The 17,559-nt window shown below is 44.0% G+C and overlaps 1 protein-coding gene across 13 annotated transcripts in view; it reads left to right on the top strand.

Annotated features, from left to right (window-relative positions):
- The window catches only part of LOC147627010 (uncharacterized), a 95,079-nt gene that overhangs the window by 13,465 nt on the left and 64,055 nt on the right, over positions 1-17,559 (top strand). For 9 of the 13 annotated variants that reach the window (XR_015268440.1, XM_086815603.1, XM_086815613.1 and 6 more), the window contains exon 3: positions 14,250-14,367. Coding sequence is in view for 11 of the 13 variants with exons in the window: in XM_086815603.1 (XP_086671729.1) it covers positions 14,250-14,367 (118 nt within the window). In the remaining 2 variants the exon portion in view is untranslated. Of the gene's footprint in view, positions 1-14,249; positions 14,368-14,614; positions 14,688-17,559 lie in introns of those variants that run through there. The other 4 variants (XR_015268441.1, XM_086815605.1, XM_086815606.1 and 1 more) reach the window with 2 other exon arrangements.

A 17,559-nucleotide genomic window follows, 5' to 3' on the forward strand; every position in this document is an offset into this window, starting at 1 on the left:
AATGAGCAAGTCTAGGCTACGAGATGCACATGGAGTACATACAATCTGCAGGAACTCATCCTCTAAAATCCGTCCCATAGAGACACAGTTGCTACCATTGTCAGTGACCACCTGCACTATGTTTTGTGGGCCTATCTCCATGATAGCCTCACAGAGATGTGACCATATAAATGCTCCTGTTACCACTGTCCCAAGCATAGATGCATCAATGGCACACAAAAACATAGTGCCCTTGCAAGAGGACACCAAAATATTGTACACATTCCTCTTGCGTATATGTGACCATCCATCACATGACAATGTGCAACCATACTTGCTCCAAGTGGCTTTTAATGGCTCCATCTCCACCTCCACTGCTCGTTGCTCTCTTCTGAGCTCTTTAGTGCGCATGGTCTCACAGGAGGGTCCCTCCACTCACATCCAATGCGGTTGATTGTCCTCGTGGCCTTTTTCCATCGTGGTGTGCGCACAATGTGAAAAGACAAAGCGCACTAGATGAAAAGCCTAGTGAGTTCTCTAGTTGCATCTTTAATTGCTTGCTTTTGCATGCTTGCTTGAATGCTTGCTCTCTTTAGAGAGGCTTTGGGTGCTGCAGGCAAAGGGGTTCGTGTTGCTGTGGGAGCGGAACTACCAGCACCCCCGAATCCTGTTTAGCTTTGTACATCTTCCTCTGAACCCAACCGTGTTCTCTTTGATGCATCACCTGTATCTTCACTAGCCCCAATATCCTCAAGCACAGGCCCACAACCGCGTCCTGCGAGTTGCTGTCTTTTCCATTCTTGTAGCTCGGCTTTGATGTTTGCAGGCACAAGTTTGCATGCACCAATGCCTTCCCAGGTTAAACCTGTGAAATGGACCTTAACACGGATTATGGACTCTCCTAAGAAAACCCCTTAAAAATTGCATTTCCACTTTTGTGTGCCTGAACCACCATATTTAGATACAAGAGTGACATGGGCCCACATGGCATCCTTAGTGCGAGGCATCTTGACAAAAGCAGGGATGGATTGGCACCCTAGCATGAAAACCCCCAAATTTCAAAATCTGTGTTTTTTACAAAATCGAAGGAAAAAAAGAACAAATCAACAGTACCAACCTGAGAGATGGCGGGCACGAAACCTCGGAAGTGCGGGAGGAGCTGGTAGGGGCTGATTTGTGCAAGGCAGGAGCTCCTTCAATCAGTTCCCAGTCACATGTAGATGTTTTTTCGAAAAACGTACTCTCCGGATTAAAAAGCACTGATATTCGTAGGTTTTCCCATGCTACATGAAAGAAACACGTTTCATTCTAGTGCAACTATGGTTGAAGTTGAGAGAGATGAGAAGTTTGGAACTTCTTTGTCTTAGACTGAATGTCTAGACTAGTTGACGATTGGACAGTTTGATATGTTGACTTTGTATACGTGGTTGGATCCCACAATGGTTAGAGATAGTCAAGGTGGACGCAGTTTTCCACGACTTGGAGTCATGTGATTTTTCCACATGTTCCATGGGATGTAACCCATGGACATGTTAGGGGTGGGATATGTTATAACCATCGTCCTTCAAGATCTCTATTAATAGGATTGCATGGACCTTTGGTAACCTTAAGTTCATTCCAATTTGGTGGGCCGAAAAGTAGTTGGAAGTTGTCTTTAGGTTGTTGGAGGACATGGGACATACTTAGAAACTGATGGTGAGATGGCTTAGCTGTGTTGCATGAGAATGATGTGAGTTGCAATGTCGGAAGCACCTCGCATGACCTCGAAAGGAAGATTGGGATGTGTGATTGCCATGATTAGGGTGGTTGTTAAAGGAACTTTTAGCTTATCAAAGGCGTTAGAAGCATATCTGTCCATCGAAGGGAAGATACTAACTTTAAAACCTGTGTTAAAGGTGTTACAATCTCAAAAAACTTATAAACCTTTGTACGATAAAAATTGGTGAGATGTAAGAACGATCTGACATCATGAATATTTTGCGGCATCGGCTTATCCTTAATAATGCGAATCTTCTTAGGATCGACGGAAATGCCATCAGCTGAAATGATGTGCCCAAGATACTGGAGTGAAGTCTTGAAAAATTCACTTTTCTGTGGATTGATAAAAAGTGGATTGTCGTGCAATAATTGAAAAACTTGGTGAAGATGCCTTCAGTGCTCATCGATTGAAGCACTAAAAACAAAAATATCATCTAGATAAATAATCGCGAACTTGTCAAAAAATGGGCTGAAGAGGTCATTCATGAGACTCATAAAATTTGCTGGGGCATTGGTTAACCCGAAAGGCATGACTAGATATTCATAATGTCCATATTTCGTGCAGAAGGTTGTCTTGTGTTCATCACCCTTCACGAATACGGATTTGGTGATATCCAGACTTTAAATCAATCTTGGTGATTTGGTGATATTTAGAAATCAATCTTGGAAAATACTTTGGCATGAAGTAATTGATTAAATAATTCATCAATCCGATGAAGAGGATATTTATTCTTGATAGTGAGTTTATTGAGAGCACAATAATCAAGGCGAAGTCACATTGACTTATCTTTCTTTTTCACACAAGTAGAACTGGTGCGTGGAAGGAAATCTTATGTTGGGATTCGGGTTAGGGTTTGTAGCATTGCACAACTTAGACACACACAGTGAAGTGGTTGTGAGCAAGGAGATACTCTATGTTGATTGAGTGTACCACGATGCTAGTACAAAAGATAAGTGAGAGTGACCTAAAGTACAAAAGTCACTTTACACAGACACACTCCCAAAAGTGAGATAGAGTGTGTTCTTGTGTACGGGAAAAAAAACCTCCTAGTGAGGGAAAAAGTGTCCTGGTTGATCCTAAGAGTATTCGCACACTATTGCGCATGACATAGATGTCCACAAACCCCCCTGGAGTGATGGTGTGAACATGCACAAGGATATGGCTGATCAATCCCCAAAAGGCAATAAGCTTAAAGCTTTGCGGAAAGCTTCGAGCGTTTCATGAGGAAGACCCTTTGTGAATAAATATGCCACATTGTCATGTGTAGAGACATAAACCAAGTTGATCTCTCCTGCAAGGAACTTCTCCATGACATAATGATAATGCACCTCAATGTGCTTCGCGCGAGCATGAAACACTGGGTTCCTTGCAACTGTCATTGCGCTTTGAGAGTCAGTGTAGAATCTAGATAGGAGTGGATGATTGCTGTACAACGCTAAGATCTGCCAAAAGGCGTCTGAGCAATGGTAGCTGTAAATGCTACCTTGTACTCAGCTTCATAGCTAGAGGTAGCCAATGTTGGCTGTTTCTTACTGATTCATGATATGCATGAGCCACTAAGAAAGAAACACAATCCACTAGTGGTCACTCTAGTGCCATAACATCCTGCCCAATGTGAATCACTGAAGCCATGCATCTGTGACTCACCCCCTCAGGATAGAACAATCAAAGGGACTGGGAGCCCTGTAAGTAGCAGAAAACTCGCTTGACAGCGTGCCAATGCCTGGTCCCCAGGCAATGATAAATCTACTCAATTGTGACACCCCATATTGAATGTTTGGCCGTGTGTTGCATAGGTAGATGAAGCATCCAACAACCTACTAATATAGTGTCTAATCAAAAGGCTCTCCAAAATCCTGAATGCTAGGCGTGGCACTTATTGCAACTGGTGTAGACACATGCTTACAATTCTCAAGATTAAACCTTTTAAGGAGTCTTTGTATGTACTTTGACTGCATCATCATGCGTTTAAGAATTGAATGCCCAAATCTGACATCTCATAAGAAGCTTGTAACTCAGCCTTAACGGCTGAAATCTTCTCAACATCGGGGCCATTGAGTAGCATGCTATCAATGTATAAAAAGATGACCAACAAATCCTCTTTTGTCTTCTTGATGTAGAGGGTGCTCTTTGTTGGAGCGTTAGAAAACCAAGATGCACGTATCTTCTCGTACCATGCTCTAGGAGCCTGCTCAATGCCATACAAAGCCTTTGATAACCTACACACTTTGGATTACTGACCCTTCTAAACAAAATCACAAGGTTGAGAAACATATACCTCCTTGTTAAATCACCATTCAAGAAAGTGGTTTTAATGTCCAACTGATGCACATTCCAACCATGATGTGCTGCCATAGCAATGATGCACATGATAGTGGTCATATAAGAGGTGGGTGCAAAGATTTCATTGTAATCTATGCCTTTCTGGTGTGCATAGCCCTTTGGTACAAGTGCGATCCGTGCTACCACACTACGTACCAATAGCTTTCTTGCCGAAATGCAAGTCAACTAAATCCCAAGTGCCATTCTTCAAAATGGAATCATATTCTTGCTGCATGGTGTGCATCCAATTGTGGTCTTCTTGTGCTTCATCAAAAGAGACTAGCTCTTCTTCATAACATAAGTTGCTCATAAGAGCATGATCTATATAATTCCTAGATGCATGGCAAGAACTAGCCTGTGTTCTACCCACCAAAGGTGCCGCTACATTGTTGTCCTGCAAGGTTTGCAACAGCCAATGAGGCACCGATTTAGCTTGCTGAATTTCTATCCTTTCTTCTTTTACTGCATCATCAATGGTTGCCTGACCAATGGGCTCGACATCTGGCGTTTTTGGTTGCCGATTTTCAGCATCTGTGGGCTGATTTCCAGCAACTATGGGCTGATTTCCAGCCATAGGCTGTGTCCAAATGCCCAACATGTAGTAAGTTTGTCCCATACAAGGGGAGGAGAGTATCAAAGAGATCTTGTGAGCCAACAATTGGTTGTTTTTTGCATTCAAGTAAGGGATGAGATGAATTCTCCACAAAAACAATGTCTCGGCTTACCATAATATGCAGCTGAGAAGCGGGATGGTAGAGATGGTACCCTTTACTCTTTGAACTGTAGCCCACAAAGATGCATTTCATTGCCTTGTCATCAAGCTTCGTGTGGTGTTGCTCAAGCACAAGAGATAAGCCAAGCAACCAAAGACACGCATATGAGCCACTGATGCTTTCTATATGCCAAGCTTCGTAAGGAGTGATAGTCTACAAGGCTTTTGTTGGACACCTGTTAAGCATTTTGGTGGACGCCTGCTAAACACATATGTTGCACACATAATAGCTTCCATCCAAAACTTGTGAGGCAAATTCTGGCCTTTGACCATACATCGTGCCATCTCCATAAGAGATCCATTCTTTCTTTTTGATACCCCATTCTGATGCCAAGCGTTGTTTGCAAGGCTTTTGTTGGACACCTGTTAAGCACATATGTTGCACACATAATAGCTTCCATCCAAAACTTGTGAGGCAAATTCTGGCCTTTGACCATACATTGTGCCATCTCCATAAGAGATCCATTCTTTCTTTCCAATACCCATTTTGTTGAGGTGTATATGGCATAGTACATTGGTACTGAATGTCCGTCTCAGACAAGTATGCATTAAATTCTTTGGACATGTACTCCCCCCCTCTATTGGTACGTGGAGTGTGCACTTTGCACCCTTACATGTTTCAGCCATGCGCTGAAAGTGCTTGAAACACTAAATACCCCCTCACTTTTGCTTCATAGCATAGACCAAGCTGAATCTGGAAAGATCATCAATGAACGTAACAAAATAGAGGCATCCTCCAACAGATGTGTGCTCATTGGACGACGTACATCACCATGTACAAGCTGTAATTTTCGGATAGCGCTCATTGAACATAAGTCATTAATAATGCTACTGTTATACTTAACAACAGATGGATGTCCAAGGTTGCTAACGATTTAGAGAAAGAAGAAAGCCATCTTTGGGGAATGGTGTTTAATGCATTTTGCCCAATATGCAGCCCTCTCATACACATTTGATGGGTGCTGCGAGCAGAGGCAAAGTGGAATACATATCATGCCTTTGAAGGCAAAGCAGACTACCAAAGTTCAAATGACCAAACCGAGCATGGCATAGGTCAGCATTTGTCATGCTAGATGTGGTAGCAACTGCAAGTGCATCATATACACCAACCCTGCATAGACCATGATAGTACGTAAGGCAACAATAATATCTCCATCATTGCAATTATGTATATTGCACGTGTCATCAATATAATAGAAAACTAGGTTGGAGCTGAAATTGACAGGAGATTCTTCTTGATTCCCGACACATACAATGCATTGGAGAGTGTGATTGTCCCACCATTGCCGGCAATGAGCACAATCTTCCCCGCTCCTTTGACAAGATAAGAGTTGTCAGCACATGTAACAATACTTCCCTTGGGCAATGAACTAAATAAATGGCGTTGTGGCATAATGTTCTTGCTAGAACCACTATCAAATGGCACACGTGTATCTATCACCGACATGTATGCATCATGAAGAGAAGGATCATAGCTACATTGAACTTGGAACGCCTGAACATAGTTAGTAGATTCCTTCTTTTCAGCACTAGGTGCTGATGCATCGCGGAGACATACTTGAGTCTTTCTTCTCTTTCTCTTTTGCAAGCGTCTTTGTGCACTTATTGACGTAATGACCTGGTTTGCGACAATAATTACATTTGCCCTTCTTCTTGGGCGTTGCATTGTCACCTTTAGCTGCATTTTTGCCAGAAGAGGTAGTGGATCCACCTTTTGGCTTATTGCCAGTGGCACTAGATGCTTTGCCTTTGCCTTTGCCTTTTGCCATAGGCAGCAAATTCTTGATCCCTAATCCTCATGCTAGATCTGTTCACTGTGGATTTCTCCTCTTGTATGAGTAAGGACACCTACTCATCAAATGAAAATGTGTTGGGATTTCCCTTCATCATCAACTTGAGTGTCATGGCAAAGCCCTAATATGATTCAGGTAATACATTGAGAATAGAAGTGACAAGAGATCCTGAATGATCCGATCAATGCTAGCAAGCTGCTCTCGAAGGTCTTTAACCTTCATCAAGTACTCATCAGCCACAGAGTCACTCTCATCAATATGCAACATGTCCGACTGCTTCTTCATATAGGCCATTCGTGCCTCATTGCACACTTGGTAAAGTGTTGCAAGTACACCCACACCCCAAGCCAACTTAGCAGTGTCACAAGAAAGGATATGAGGAATGATGCTTCTCTTCACTGAGAGGGCAGTGAGCGCATGTCCATGCATCCTTGGGATCCCACCATTGTTGATCCACAATAGTGGGTGTGGGTGGCCGAGTGACATAAGATCCCGTAGTCCAAATGTAGCAGCAAAACTGGCAAGGGAGGTCAGGCCTTCTCACTCGAAACCAAAGCCCATAGGCCCTTGACAAGCAACAAATGCCTCATCATGTATGCCCACAATGGGTAGTTAGTCCCATCCAATTTGGTCTCGGATGTTAGCATGTCGAATACATCATTGCCCGCCATTTTAACCTGCAAAAGACTCTCTGTCCCACACCAAATGCACTTGAGCAATACACTCCAAAAGCAGTGTCCACTGAATGCAATTTGAGTGGCTCCGAGTGGCCCAGTGGTGGCTGTAAATGTGAAAATATATTGAAACTTCAAGTGTAGGGATAGAAATTACTAATCAAATGTCTATTTTGGAACTATTGGGAGTGGATTTTGTGAAAAGCCCCCAAAAATTGGTACCGATGGTGGTCCAATTTTTGGACTCAATTTAAGAAAACCTTCAAATTGTAGGTGCTGCAAAAGGTCCAATTTTGTTTCAAGATGCCGGTTTTTGCAAAAGCCCCAAGATTTGCTTGTTGCAAAAATGTTCACACTAGAGCACATGTGGGGCAGGTGTACGGCTGCTACTGTGGACTTGTACGACTCTGCAATTGTTGACATGGAGCTGTTGTAGAGCTGCGCAGGGTGTGCTGGGCTGTAAGCGGTGCACAAAGTAGCAGGCGACTAAAAGTGTGAAAGAACAACTTGTGTTTCAATTTTACTGCTTTGCTTGAAGTGTAGACAAGGTCGGTGTAGAAGGTTGATCGATGTTGTGATACCTGGTCGTGTGACAGGCCATATTCGTTTCGTCGTATTCGGCAGCACTTTAAGATTACTCGGACATTTCAGCCACTATGGGTTGACATCATGCATGCGGTTGAGCCTTTTACTCCATTGCCTCGGCCATCTGCAGATCAGCCTTGGCTTGATTGGGCACTATGTAAATCTGGTGACTTGATGTCACTTTCAGCTAACCAGGTCTATCATAAGCTCGTATCAGAGAAAGATTGGGTTTCAGCCAAGGCCAATAAGGTGTGGGGATTGCACAAGTCTAAATCATGGTGGCAGAAAACTCTTATGCGTGGTTGGCAGTTTAAACTCCCTTACCAAGGTAAGGTTTTCATTTGGAGGATGTTGGTGGGAGGGTTACCTACACGGGATGAGCTCAGCCGTCGTAAAATTACATTGGCCTCTTGCTTCTTCTGCACGACATGCACTGAAACAGTTATGCATCTGTTCATGAGTTGTCCAGTGGCCCGTCAGATTTGGTCTTTTGTCTCTTGCGTTTGGGAGGCAGTAGAGAGGTCTACTGTTTTGGCTCATCAGTGGATATTTGGGATTTGTCCTCAAGTCATTACTTCGGACAGTCACCTTGTGATATTCCATTTCCTTAGATGGACAGGACTTTGGCATATTTGGACTACACGGAATGGGTTCATCTTTGATTCCTTGTCTGGAATACATGGGCACATTCTATGTATCCGCGGTTTGCTGCGTTGGCAGTTTTCTTCTCTTCTCTCAGCTCAGGTACTGCATGCAGATGTTATTTCGTTATGGTCTACGGCGGCTCGGCTGGCTCATCTTTGATGCTTTTATCTGGGATGCTTATTTGGCTAGGAGGCTTTCTTATTAGTGTACAGGTTTGCATGGTCATGATCCTTTAGAGGATCTTTTGTGGGGGTTTTTTTGGGGCCATAGGTTCTGTGTGAGCCATGTGGCTGATGTACATTTTTACATATAATATAAAACACCATTTCACGAAAAAAAAAGAGAGGCCAATGATCCTGTTTGGGTCAAATGGCTTAACCGACATCGTGCTTGAAAGTCTACATTGGCAAGTTTGAACTGCTTACGGATCACGTGCTCGAATTTCTTCCACATGCTAACAGTCTTCCCATTAGTCAGTCGTAGTTGCCACCTTAAACAGGCATTGTCTTTCTGCATGGTGAAGGTAATCTTTTTTGCATTGGTGAGGTCCAAGGATTTAAAGCACAAGCGAAGCTTGTACAACCATTGGTCAAGAGTACGCTTATTGTGTTGGTTGGAATAAGAATCAAGGGGTTTAATGTCCAGTTTCTTTGTTTTAGATGCTTTTAAAAGACGATAAATAACCTTTAAATTGGCCTCTACCTCTGGGGGAGTATTGTGTCGGTGTCCTGGATTGGTGCATCAATTGAAGTGGTTGAACTTGCAGGTTGAGAGTGACGTTGTGAGGCTGGAAAAATAAACCAAAAAAGCATGTATATATGTATAGAACTCTGGTGTGTGAATGTCAAGCAATGATGGTTGGTTTGCACTTAGGGTAGGTGTTACAACATGTTTGGTCTTCAGAGTAGAGGGGATTGTGCTTTGAAATGCATCTCTACATTTTGTATGTATAGCATTATGCATCGTGTGTGGGGGAACATCACAGCTCAAGTGATGATGATGTATCTTGTTAGGAGCTTTCCATGTTTGATATGCTTCGAACCCCATAGTAGCACATGGGTAATGAAGCATGATGCCTAGGGTTGGTAAACTCATACAATGGCTGCTTGGGAAGACGGGATGCAGAAATTCATTACTTCAGCAGATTATCATCACAAAGGCTACTTTTGTTTAGGGGCTTCTTCTGATGCGATTAGGTTGAAAGATGACCAAAGTGTGATAGTATTAAGGTTTGGCTAATGGTGGTAATAGGGTTTTTAAAACCTTGTATATAAAAGTATTAAAATTTTTTTGCAAGGCTTTCATTAAGGTGTTTAACACCTTAGAGGCTATTACCTAATGGTTTTGACTCAATTGGGAGCAAATGGCACGTGAAGGAGCTGGTCGCCAGGGAATCATCTCGACCTAGAGGGAGCCAGAAAGACGGATTTAGCAGTCGCATGGGAGTAGTGTGAGAAGGATGATGCCACCATTTGAGCCTGGGGAATCATCTTGGTGTTTGCTGCGGGGGGCTATTCACACGAACACCTTATTTTTTGGTGGTTTGTGAAGCTTGGGGCTGTTCATGCGCTTTGGTTGGAAAGCTACACACTCGATCCGGCTGTATAATCAGAGGCGGTGGAGCCTAAAGAATTTTCAAGATCAAATCAAGCTCAAGGCAGAAGTATGAGTGCTGGTGGTCCTTGTGGTTGGGCTATCTTGATTTGCCTATCTAGAGCATTGAAGATCATCTTTGTCTGATCTCGGGCGAGGCTATCTCATTGTGCATATGTGATCTGAGAGTATGTTTGGGATGACGCTTTTTGAAATGATTGTGGATGTGTGGTGTTGATGAGATTGTGTCTTTGTTGTTGTGCCTATTCGATTCCAAACCTTGCAAAATTCACTATAGCATGAGAGATCGGCAAGACCCGTGGTTAGGCTGGGACTCTGGGGTACTAGAGAGGGTGTCGGTGTCCGAGGAGAAAGTTAGGTGTTAGATTACGCACTATAAAAGCTACTGCTTGCACCTCTGGATAAAGATGGATCTCGTGGAAGAGGATACTGCAAATTAGAATGGAGAGGTCCATGTATGGGTATCGCTGCAGAAGGACAGTGTAATGGTGAAAGTACTCCTCGAGAGTAGTCATTGCAAAGACACACGTTGAAGTAGCAAGGTTGGAAGGTAGGTGTAGCTATCTCCTAGCTTGAATTGGCGAGGCTGGGAGGTTGGTATAGCTACCTGAACTTGAAAAGTTCGGGGTGAGGGTTCAAGAACGGGAGAAGGCACTCGAGCAATCATCGGAGAAGGTTCTCAAGGAGGAGAATCTTGGAGATAACTAAGTTGATAAACTTCCTTGGCTTTAAGACACCTTAGCAAAGGGGGTTACTGAAAAATGGTGAGGTGTGTCCAGCGAATGCAAGTAGGTGCCTTCAATCCAGCGAATGCAATCTATGATGACACTCTAGGAGGTGTCTTGTCGGGGTTGGGCCTGTCTCTCAACATGCTGCCTCAACACGACATCCTTGTGTCGTTTGAGCTCCATCAAGTACAATCTTTGATTCTCATAGTGTATCAGCTGTGTGAGTGGCCCAAATCCCTTTCGGAAAAGGTAGCGGAATCTCCCCCGTATCTTGTAGTAAGCTGGACAGCTAAACATTGAAGGGGCCTCCGTGGTGCATACTTTGCATATTCTCTCCTCCTATGGGATATTCTCGGCTCTACTAGTCTCTATTCTGAGGCAAGGGGAGGATAACGTCTTCAAAAGACCCGGAGGGTCTATGAGACCATAAGTGGGGGGAAGTAGATTGAATAGAACCGAGGTGATGGGAGACAAAGCTGGTGCGAAGGCTCCCATTTTTGATGAGAGAGAGAAAGAAAGAAAATTATATGAGAGAGAGAGAAAGAAAGTTGTATTAACGTCTTCAAAAGGCCAAAATGACCTATGAGACCAAAAGGTTACATCATATCCATGAGGTACATAATCCTGGGTACAAAATAGTAATAAAGAAAGATAACAAAAATCTAGAACTTTAAAATCTGATCTAGGTTCATGAGCAAAAAGCTCTCATATCACCCTAATACATCCCTCATGGGCCGCTGTGACATGGTGCTCAAGGTGGTAAAACTGAGCTGGCATGAGAAGGTCCTACGATGATGGGAGATGATGGCCCGGATCTTCTTGTGGTGGCGTGGCCGTGGGCGAGGGCCATGGGGTCTGGGGCATTGAGCTCTGCATAGCTCAGTGGATCTGTCGAGTGTCACACCTCTCGGCCGAGCTCTTACACTAGCATGTGGTCTGGGTATGACGGGTGGATCGGCCCTCGGAGTGCTGGTATGGAAGAAGTCTGTGAGAGCTCTCTGTGCTGGTCCTCGAGCAAGTACAGCTGATCTGGATGTCTCTAAGGACTCCCTGTGTCTACGGAGCTCTAGAAGAAAAAGTCCCAGGCATCTCTGATCCGGGAAGTCCATGATCCTGGAAAGTGGTCCAAACCTAGCTTGGAAGAGGCAATGGAACCTCCCCCGAATCTCATAGTACACGGGGCATCGGCATATGTAATGGTCCTCTGTCTCGGGCTCTGTGTGACAGAGTTGGCATATCCTGTCCTCTGGTGCAGCCGCCCTAGGCCCATATTTGGTAGTCTCCACTCTCAGCTAGTGGGACGAGGTGTGGATCTGGCCGATCGCACATCTCACCCCAAAGGATAGGTGTATGTCCATGTAGCGTGGACGGCTGATGAACCCATCCTCTGTCAGGCATAGGAGGTGATCTCTGTAGAAGGCCATCTTTGTCCCCAATGGACGACTAGGTGAACTCCATGTCCTCTGAGTATCTAGTCTGACAATGTCCTTCCTTATAACCCTGTCCCGCTCTGTGCAGCTGAGAGCAAATGACAGGGCCTCTATGCTGTACTGGAAGGGGCCTCTATGCTGTACTGGAAGGGGCCTCCATCTGCAGACTATGCATGCCAAACCAAGTAAGTGCCTACCTGTGCATACTAGCACTCTGTATCTCCCTCAAGTGTCAATTGTCTCGAGGACTCCAGGGCTAGCCGGCGGGGGTATCTATCAAGTGGAAGCTCCCATAGCCTATGCCAGTATGTCACTGTCTAGAATAGAGCCTCTGTCACTATCGGTGCAGCCCCCATCTCTGCCCGCACAATCTCATGTGGTACTGATGGGTGCGGTCTGACGGCCTCTATGTACATGTCATGTGCACAGTGTGTATCTACCGTGTGCTATACGCATGCAAGACTAGTTCCAAGCTTCCCCAAGCCTCGAAACTAGTCCCCCAAGCCTCGAAACTAGTCTTGCATGCGTATAGCACACGGTAGATACACACTGTGCACATGACAATACATGTTTGTATAGCTGGTCATGCGACCTTTGCTTTGTATTACATTTTTCGTAATCTAATCAACCAACCACTATGAAAAAAGAAGAGAGAGAGTAATATTAATCGTCTACGAAAGATCCAAAGGGTCTATGAGACCAAAAGATGTACTCTCATCATCATGGGAAAAGAAAAAGAAAAACATAACAACAAAAAAATGTATATGGAGATTGGAGATGGAGTGATGTGTATCCAGTTCTGATCTAAAGCATCAATCTACTTGTTTGTCTCGTAGGCCAATTTTGGCCTTTTGCAGACGTTAATATATCTTTCTTTCTTTCTTCTTTTCTACATTAGCGGAATAAGTCACTCCTGTGGTACTTGGAGCAGCCCATCGAGGATATACAGCATGGGAGAGATAAGTAGAGTTGACAGGCTCACTAGATCCACCGTGTATAGGAATGTGACCTTATGTCGCTCAAAAGTCTCCTGAATTTAGAGCTGGTGGACAGGGTCAGGGTCTGGAGGTTGGTGGCACCGGGCTCACTGGAGTGTAATGGCTTGATCCAGGATGACTCCAGGGTGTGACCTGGTAGAAGATGGTGCAGCCAAAGGTCTTTGAGACCAGAACTGATACAATGGTACCATGGATATACCGAACCATGGAGAACTGAGAGAGATCAACGTCCTGGAGGCAAAATCCAACCATAGGATATGATGCAGCCAAAGGTCTATGAGATCAAGAGTGATACAATGGTACCATGGATATACCGAGCCATGGAAAACTGAGAGAGATCAACATTCTGGAGGCAAAATACGACCATAGGATGGATTACAATGCATAAAATCATAAAAGGTCTTAGTCTGACGATTAACCAGATGGAATGAAGTAAAGACGAAGTTCTGAGGGTCCAGAGGCTCATCGGAGTCACGTGCACATGCATCACCTTTGTGCTTGGATTCCACTAGGTTTGGCTTCTGAAATTCCCTAATAAGGGCTCCTCCTCCTGAAAGTACTACCTATTTTACTGCCTTTTGTGCTGCTGAAACTTTCTCTTCTATTTTTAAGCCGTGTCAGTGCTCTCTTGAAATCCAAAGAGTAGTACCCTTTGGATTTCAAGAGAGCTGCCTTTTGTGCTGCTGAAACCTTCTCTTCTATTTTTGAACCGTATCAGTGAGCTCTCTTGAAATCCAAAAGGGTAGTACTCTTTACATTTTTTTAATTGTTGTAGGATCTGTTAGAAATCTATGAGCTTAGCATCTCTTAAAAAAAACTTCATTTTTTTTATCATGATCATCTGTCAAAATTTCTAAAATTGATGGAAATATTTTCATCTATTGCTTTTGTCTAAACCTTTTAGTGTGTGTCACCTAGTTTAACTTGCAATTTTTGTAATGCATGATCAGAGTGCAGAAGAGTGTTTATTGAAAGTGGTCAACAACTCAAGCGATGAGGCTTTAGCAGAGCTACCTGGAGATCCTCAAAATCTTGAAGTCATCAAGAAGAGTATTTCCAAGACTTTTGGTGCTTCTCATAATCATGGCAGTGTCATGATCTCAAGTCTTCGTGTTTGAGTGGACAGTGTTCAAATTGTTTATGTTGAACTTGCTTGCAGGCTTGATCATGATATGTTTGCCATGGTGGCTTATTTTTTTATTCTTCATGTTAGCTGTAGTGCGAAATGCTAGAGTTGGCCCAAGCGGCTGAAAGCCTTTGCCAATATGCATATTTCTGTCTTCCATTCTTATCCTGCTGTTGTCTTCCAGGTGTCACACGAGTATGTGCTACCTTGGTTTAAAATTTCATCTTATCTTAGGGTGGCTCTATGAACTTTTTTGATCCTGGTACTTCTTTTGACTCCAATTGGACTTTATAAGCAAAATTTTCAAAAATTACAATTTATCAATGGGTCCCCTCACCTCTAACTACAGGCATTAAGTAGTAAATGCCTTGGCTAGCCATCTATTGTGCGCACTTACGTAGGTTTAGCTTCGATATTCTGGCTGGCGGGCTGCTGCCTCCCTCTCTCCCCTTTGCCAAACATTAAAAAAAAAAAAAACTTGATCGAATGTGCTCATATGCATGAAACTATCATCGTATCATACTATATGTAAATTTTATGATAGCGGGATGACTACAAAATTTAATCTAGACTGTTGAATGAATGTTGAAGACTCAACCCTTTTTTGAAAGGCTTCTGAAAGTTGCTGCATCAAGTTCATGCTTTCTAGGCATCTTTAAAACTGGTTAGGATCTGCTTTTGATCACTTGACAATGTGACATACCAGGTTGTTTTTGTCTTCTGGTTTGAAATTGCTCTTTGCAGGTTTTGGTTGTAAGGTCTACCTGTAACAGAGAGAGAGAGAGAAGCAATGGAAGAATTGAAAAGATCCATAAGCACCCACAGATACCTGAACTACTATGGATTTGTATTACTTGGAGAACACAAGCTCTATGTACAAGCATGCCCAAAGTTTGGCTTAGGCTGAAAACTGAAGAAGAATCTTAAAAACATGCTCAACTTACAACCCCAACTCAACCCACATCCTCTGTCTGGAGGTGCTGGTGTGGGGAGATTAAACTTTCTGCTGATTATGGCTGCTCATGTTTTCACGTGCACCCATGCACTGTGGTTCATGGTGACACACTGGCTCATCAACAATGTAAGAAACAAGTACAGAAGTAGTACCTTGATAGGAGATTTTGTTGCATGCCGTGACCCCATTGTGAGCCCTTGTCCGGGACATGTCAGGCAGCACAAGCTACGTAGGTTAGTCATAGTGGTCTATAAGGTCAGTCCTCTTAACCCACTTTGGAGAATTCAGCAAGTAGTCCTCATGTAGGTACATGTAGATGTCAACCTTAGGTGTAGAATGGATTATAAGCATATTAGTTGCATCCATATAGTAGGGGCCTGCCCTAAGGTCAGCCCCAAGGCCAACCCAGGAAGGGCAAGCCTTGCTATGGTGTGAATCTCACCATCAGCCACCCGTAAGACCCAATCGGCAGCCTTTATAGGGGCCTGGGCAGCAGTCAGCAGAGTCAAATGTGAGTCGGCGAGCAGCTAGACACTCCACGCATAACATAAGACGGCATTAAATATTTAATGCTTATTTGATCTCAGTCGTGGCAGACAAGACAGGCCAAGAGTAGTAAAGCCAGCCGACCAGCCTTCCCTGGACATATAAAAGGGTGGACCTTGCCATGATCTAAAATAATCAGATAAAACTCAAGTCTACATTCTCAGTCAAGCATGTGTGCTTAGGCAGCATGCCTTTGCATACTTCAGCATTCTTTGTGTTCTCAAGTCCGAGGCATCCGAAGCTCAGCCTCTTTCCAGAGTTCTCAGAACACTATCCCTCAGTCTTGGGCGTATTCTCTCCGAAGATAGCTTCACAGTCGCCTACAGTTTATGCATAGTTTTGCTCACCGTTTGGTCACTTTGTCCTTGCGTTTGGCGGTCGGTCAGTCAATTAGTTTGGCCGCTCAGGCTTGTAGACACAGTTCAGCTTGTATTTAGTTCTCCAGAAGAAATAAAGCAAATATCCTTGCTTGCAGGGGGGGCCCTTCATTGGGTATTTGGGACCCCATCTGGTGTTGTCTCGACTACTCTTTCAGTTCATGTATGTTGTTTAAAGGATTGCTAAAGACTCACTAAACTCAGGTATAAAGAAGGCCCCATTGTTTCACATGGTCCTAGCTTGGTGTATGCTACATTGGTATGAGAGCTTGGGACGTGATTCAACCCGGTGACCTAGAGTGAGAGCATCCTGTGGATGGTAAAGCTGAGATCGGGAAAAACCACTCGCCTATCCACCATGGCATCAAGCTCCAAAGACATTCCAAAAGAAGAAGAACCATTCAAAGAAATGCTTCCGCAAAAAGAAGACCAAGACAACCAGAAGTTAAAGGAGCAGATAAGGCAACTCGAGATTCAACTCGAAAGAGTCCAAATGGAAAAAAATTTGGCAAAAACACAAGCAACCTTGGCCCAACAAGAGACACTCAAAGAACAAAGTTCATCGATGGAGCAATAGTGTCGATGAATGACCGAAAAAGAAGAGCGAGATCATGAAGCAAAACTGGTCGAATAGCAGGCCAAACGCAAGGCCAAAGAGGAGTGACTGCGGCGGGCAGAGCTTGAAGCAAAGGTGAATCACGAGCAACAGGCCTGAGCAGACTTGAGGAGTCAGTTCCAACAAACACTGCGAACTTTGGTAACTTCTTTCACCCCTTCTTAGTCCTGCACAAACCCAGCCACAGCCTCAACAACTGTCATCCGCGCCTCATCGAACTTCACCAAGTATGACGTCAAGTGCAACCGTTCGGTTATGACCCAATTCATCCACCAGTTTGTTGCCCATTTTCTTCTCTCCAATATCACAGACCCCCAAGATAAAGTCCATCTGGTGGCTCACAGGTGATGCAGTCACTTGGTGGCAATGTGGTCCCGTTTGCACATAGATCCCTACACCGGCTTACCGGACTACAATTGGGACACCTTCGTGTTCAATCTGAAGACAAGGTTCTACCTCCGTAGTACATGACCAACCTTGAAGACGAGTTCTACAAACACACCTAGAACGGTTCCCCTGTGCTCACCTACTCCAACAAAGTGATCACATCAGCTCAATAGTTGGGGAAGTCCGAGGAGGAGAAGGTGAAGCAGTTCATTACAGGATTGGATCCAAACATTCGGTTCCCCGTTCGAAACTT

This window comes from Cibotium barometz, chromosome 21 (genome assembly GCF_041138505.1).
Source record: "Cibotium barometz isolate CiBa-2024 chromosome 21, ASM4113850v1, whole genome shotgun sequence".
Lineage (NCBI taxonomy): Eukaryota > Viridiplantae > Streptophyta > Polypodiopsida > Cyatheales > Cibotiaceae > Cibotium > Cibotium barometz.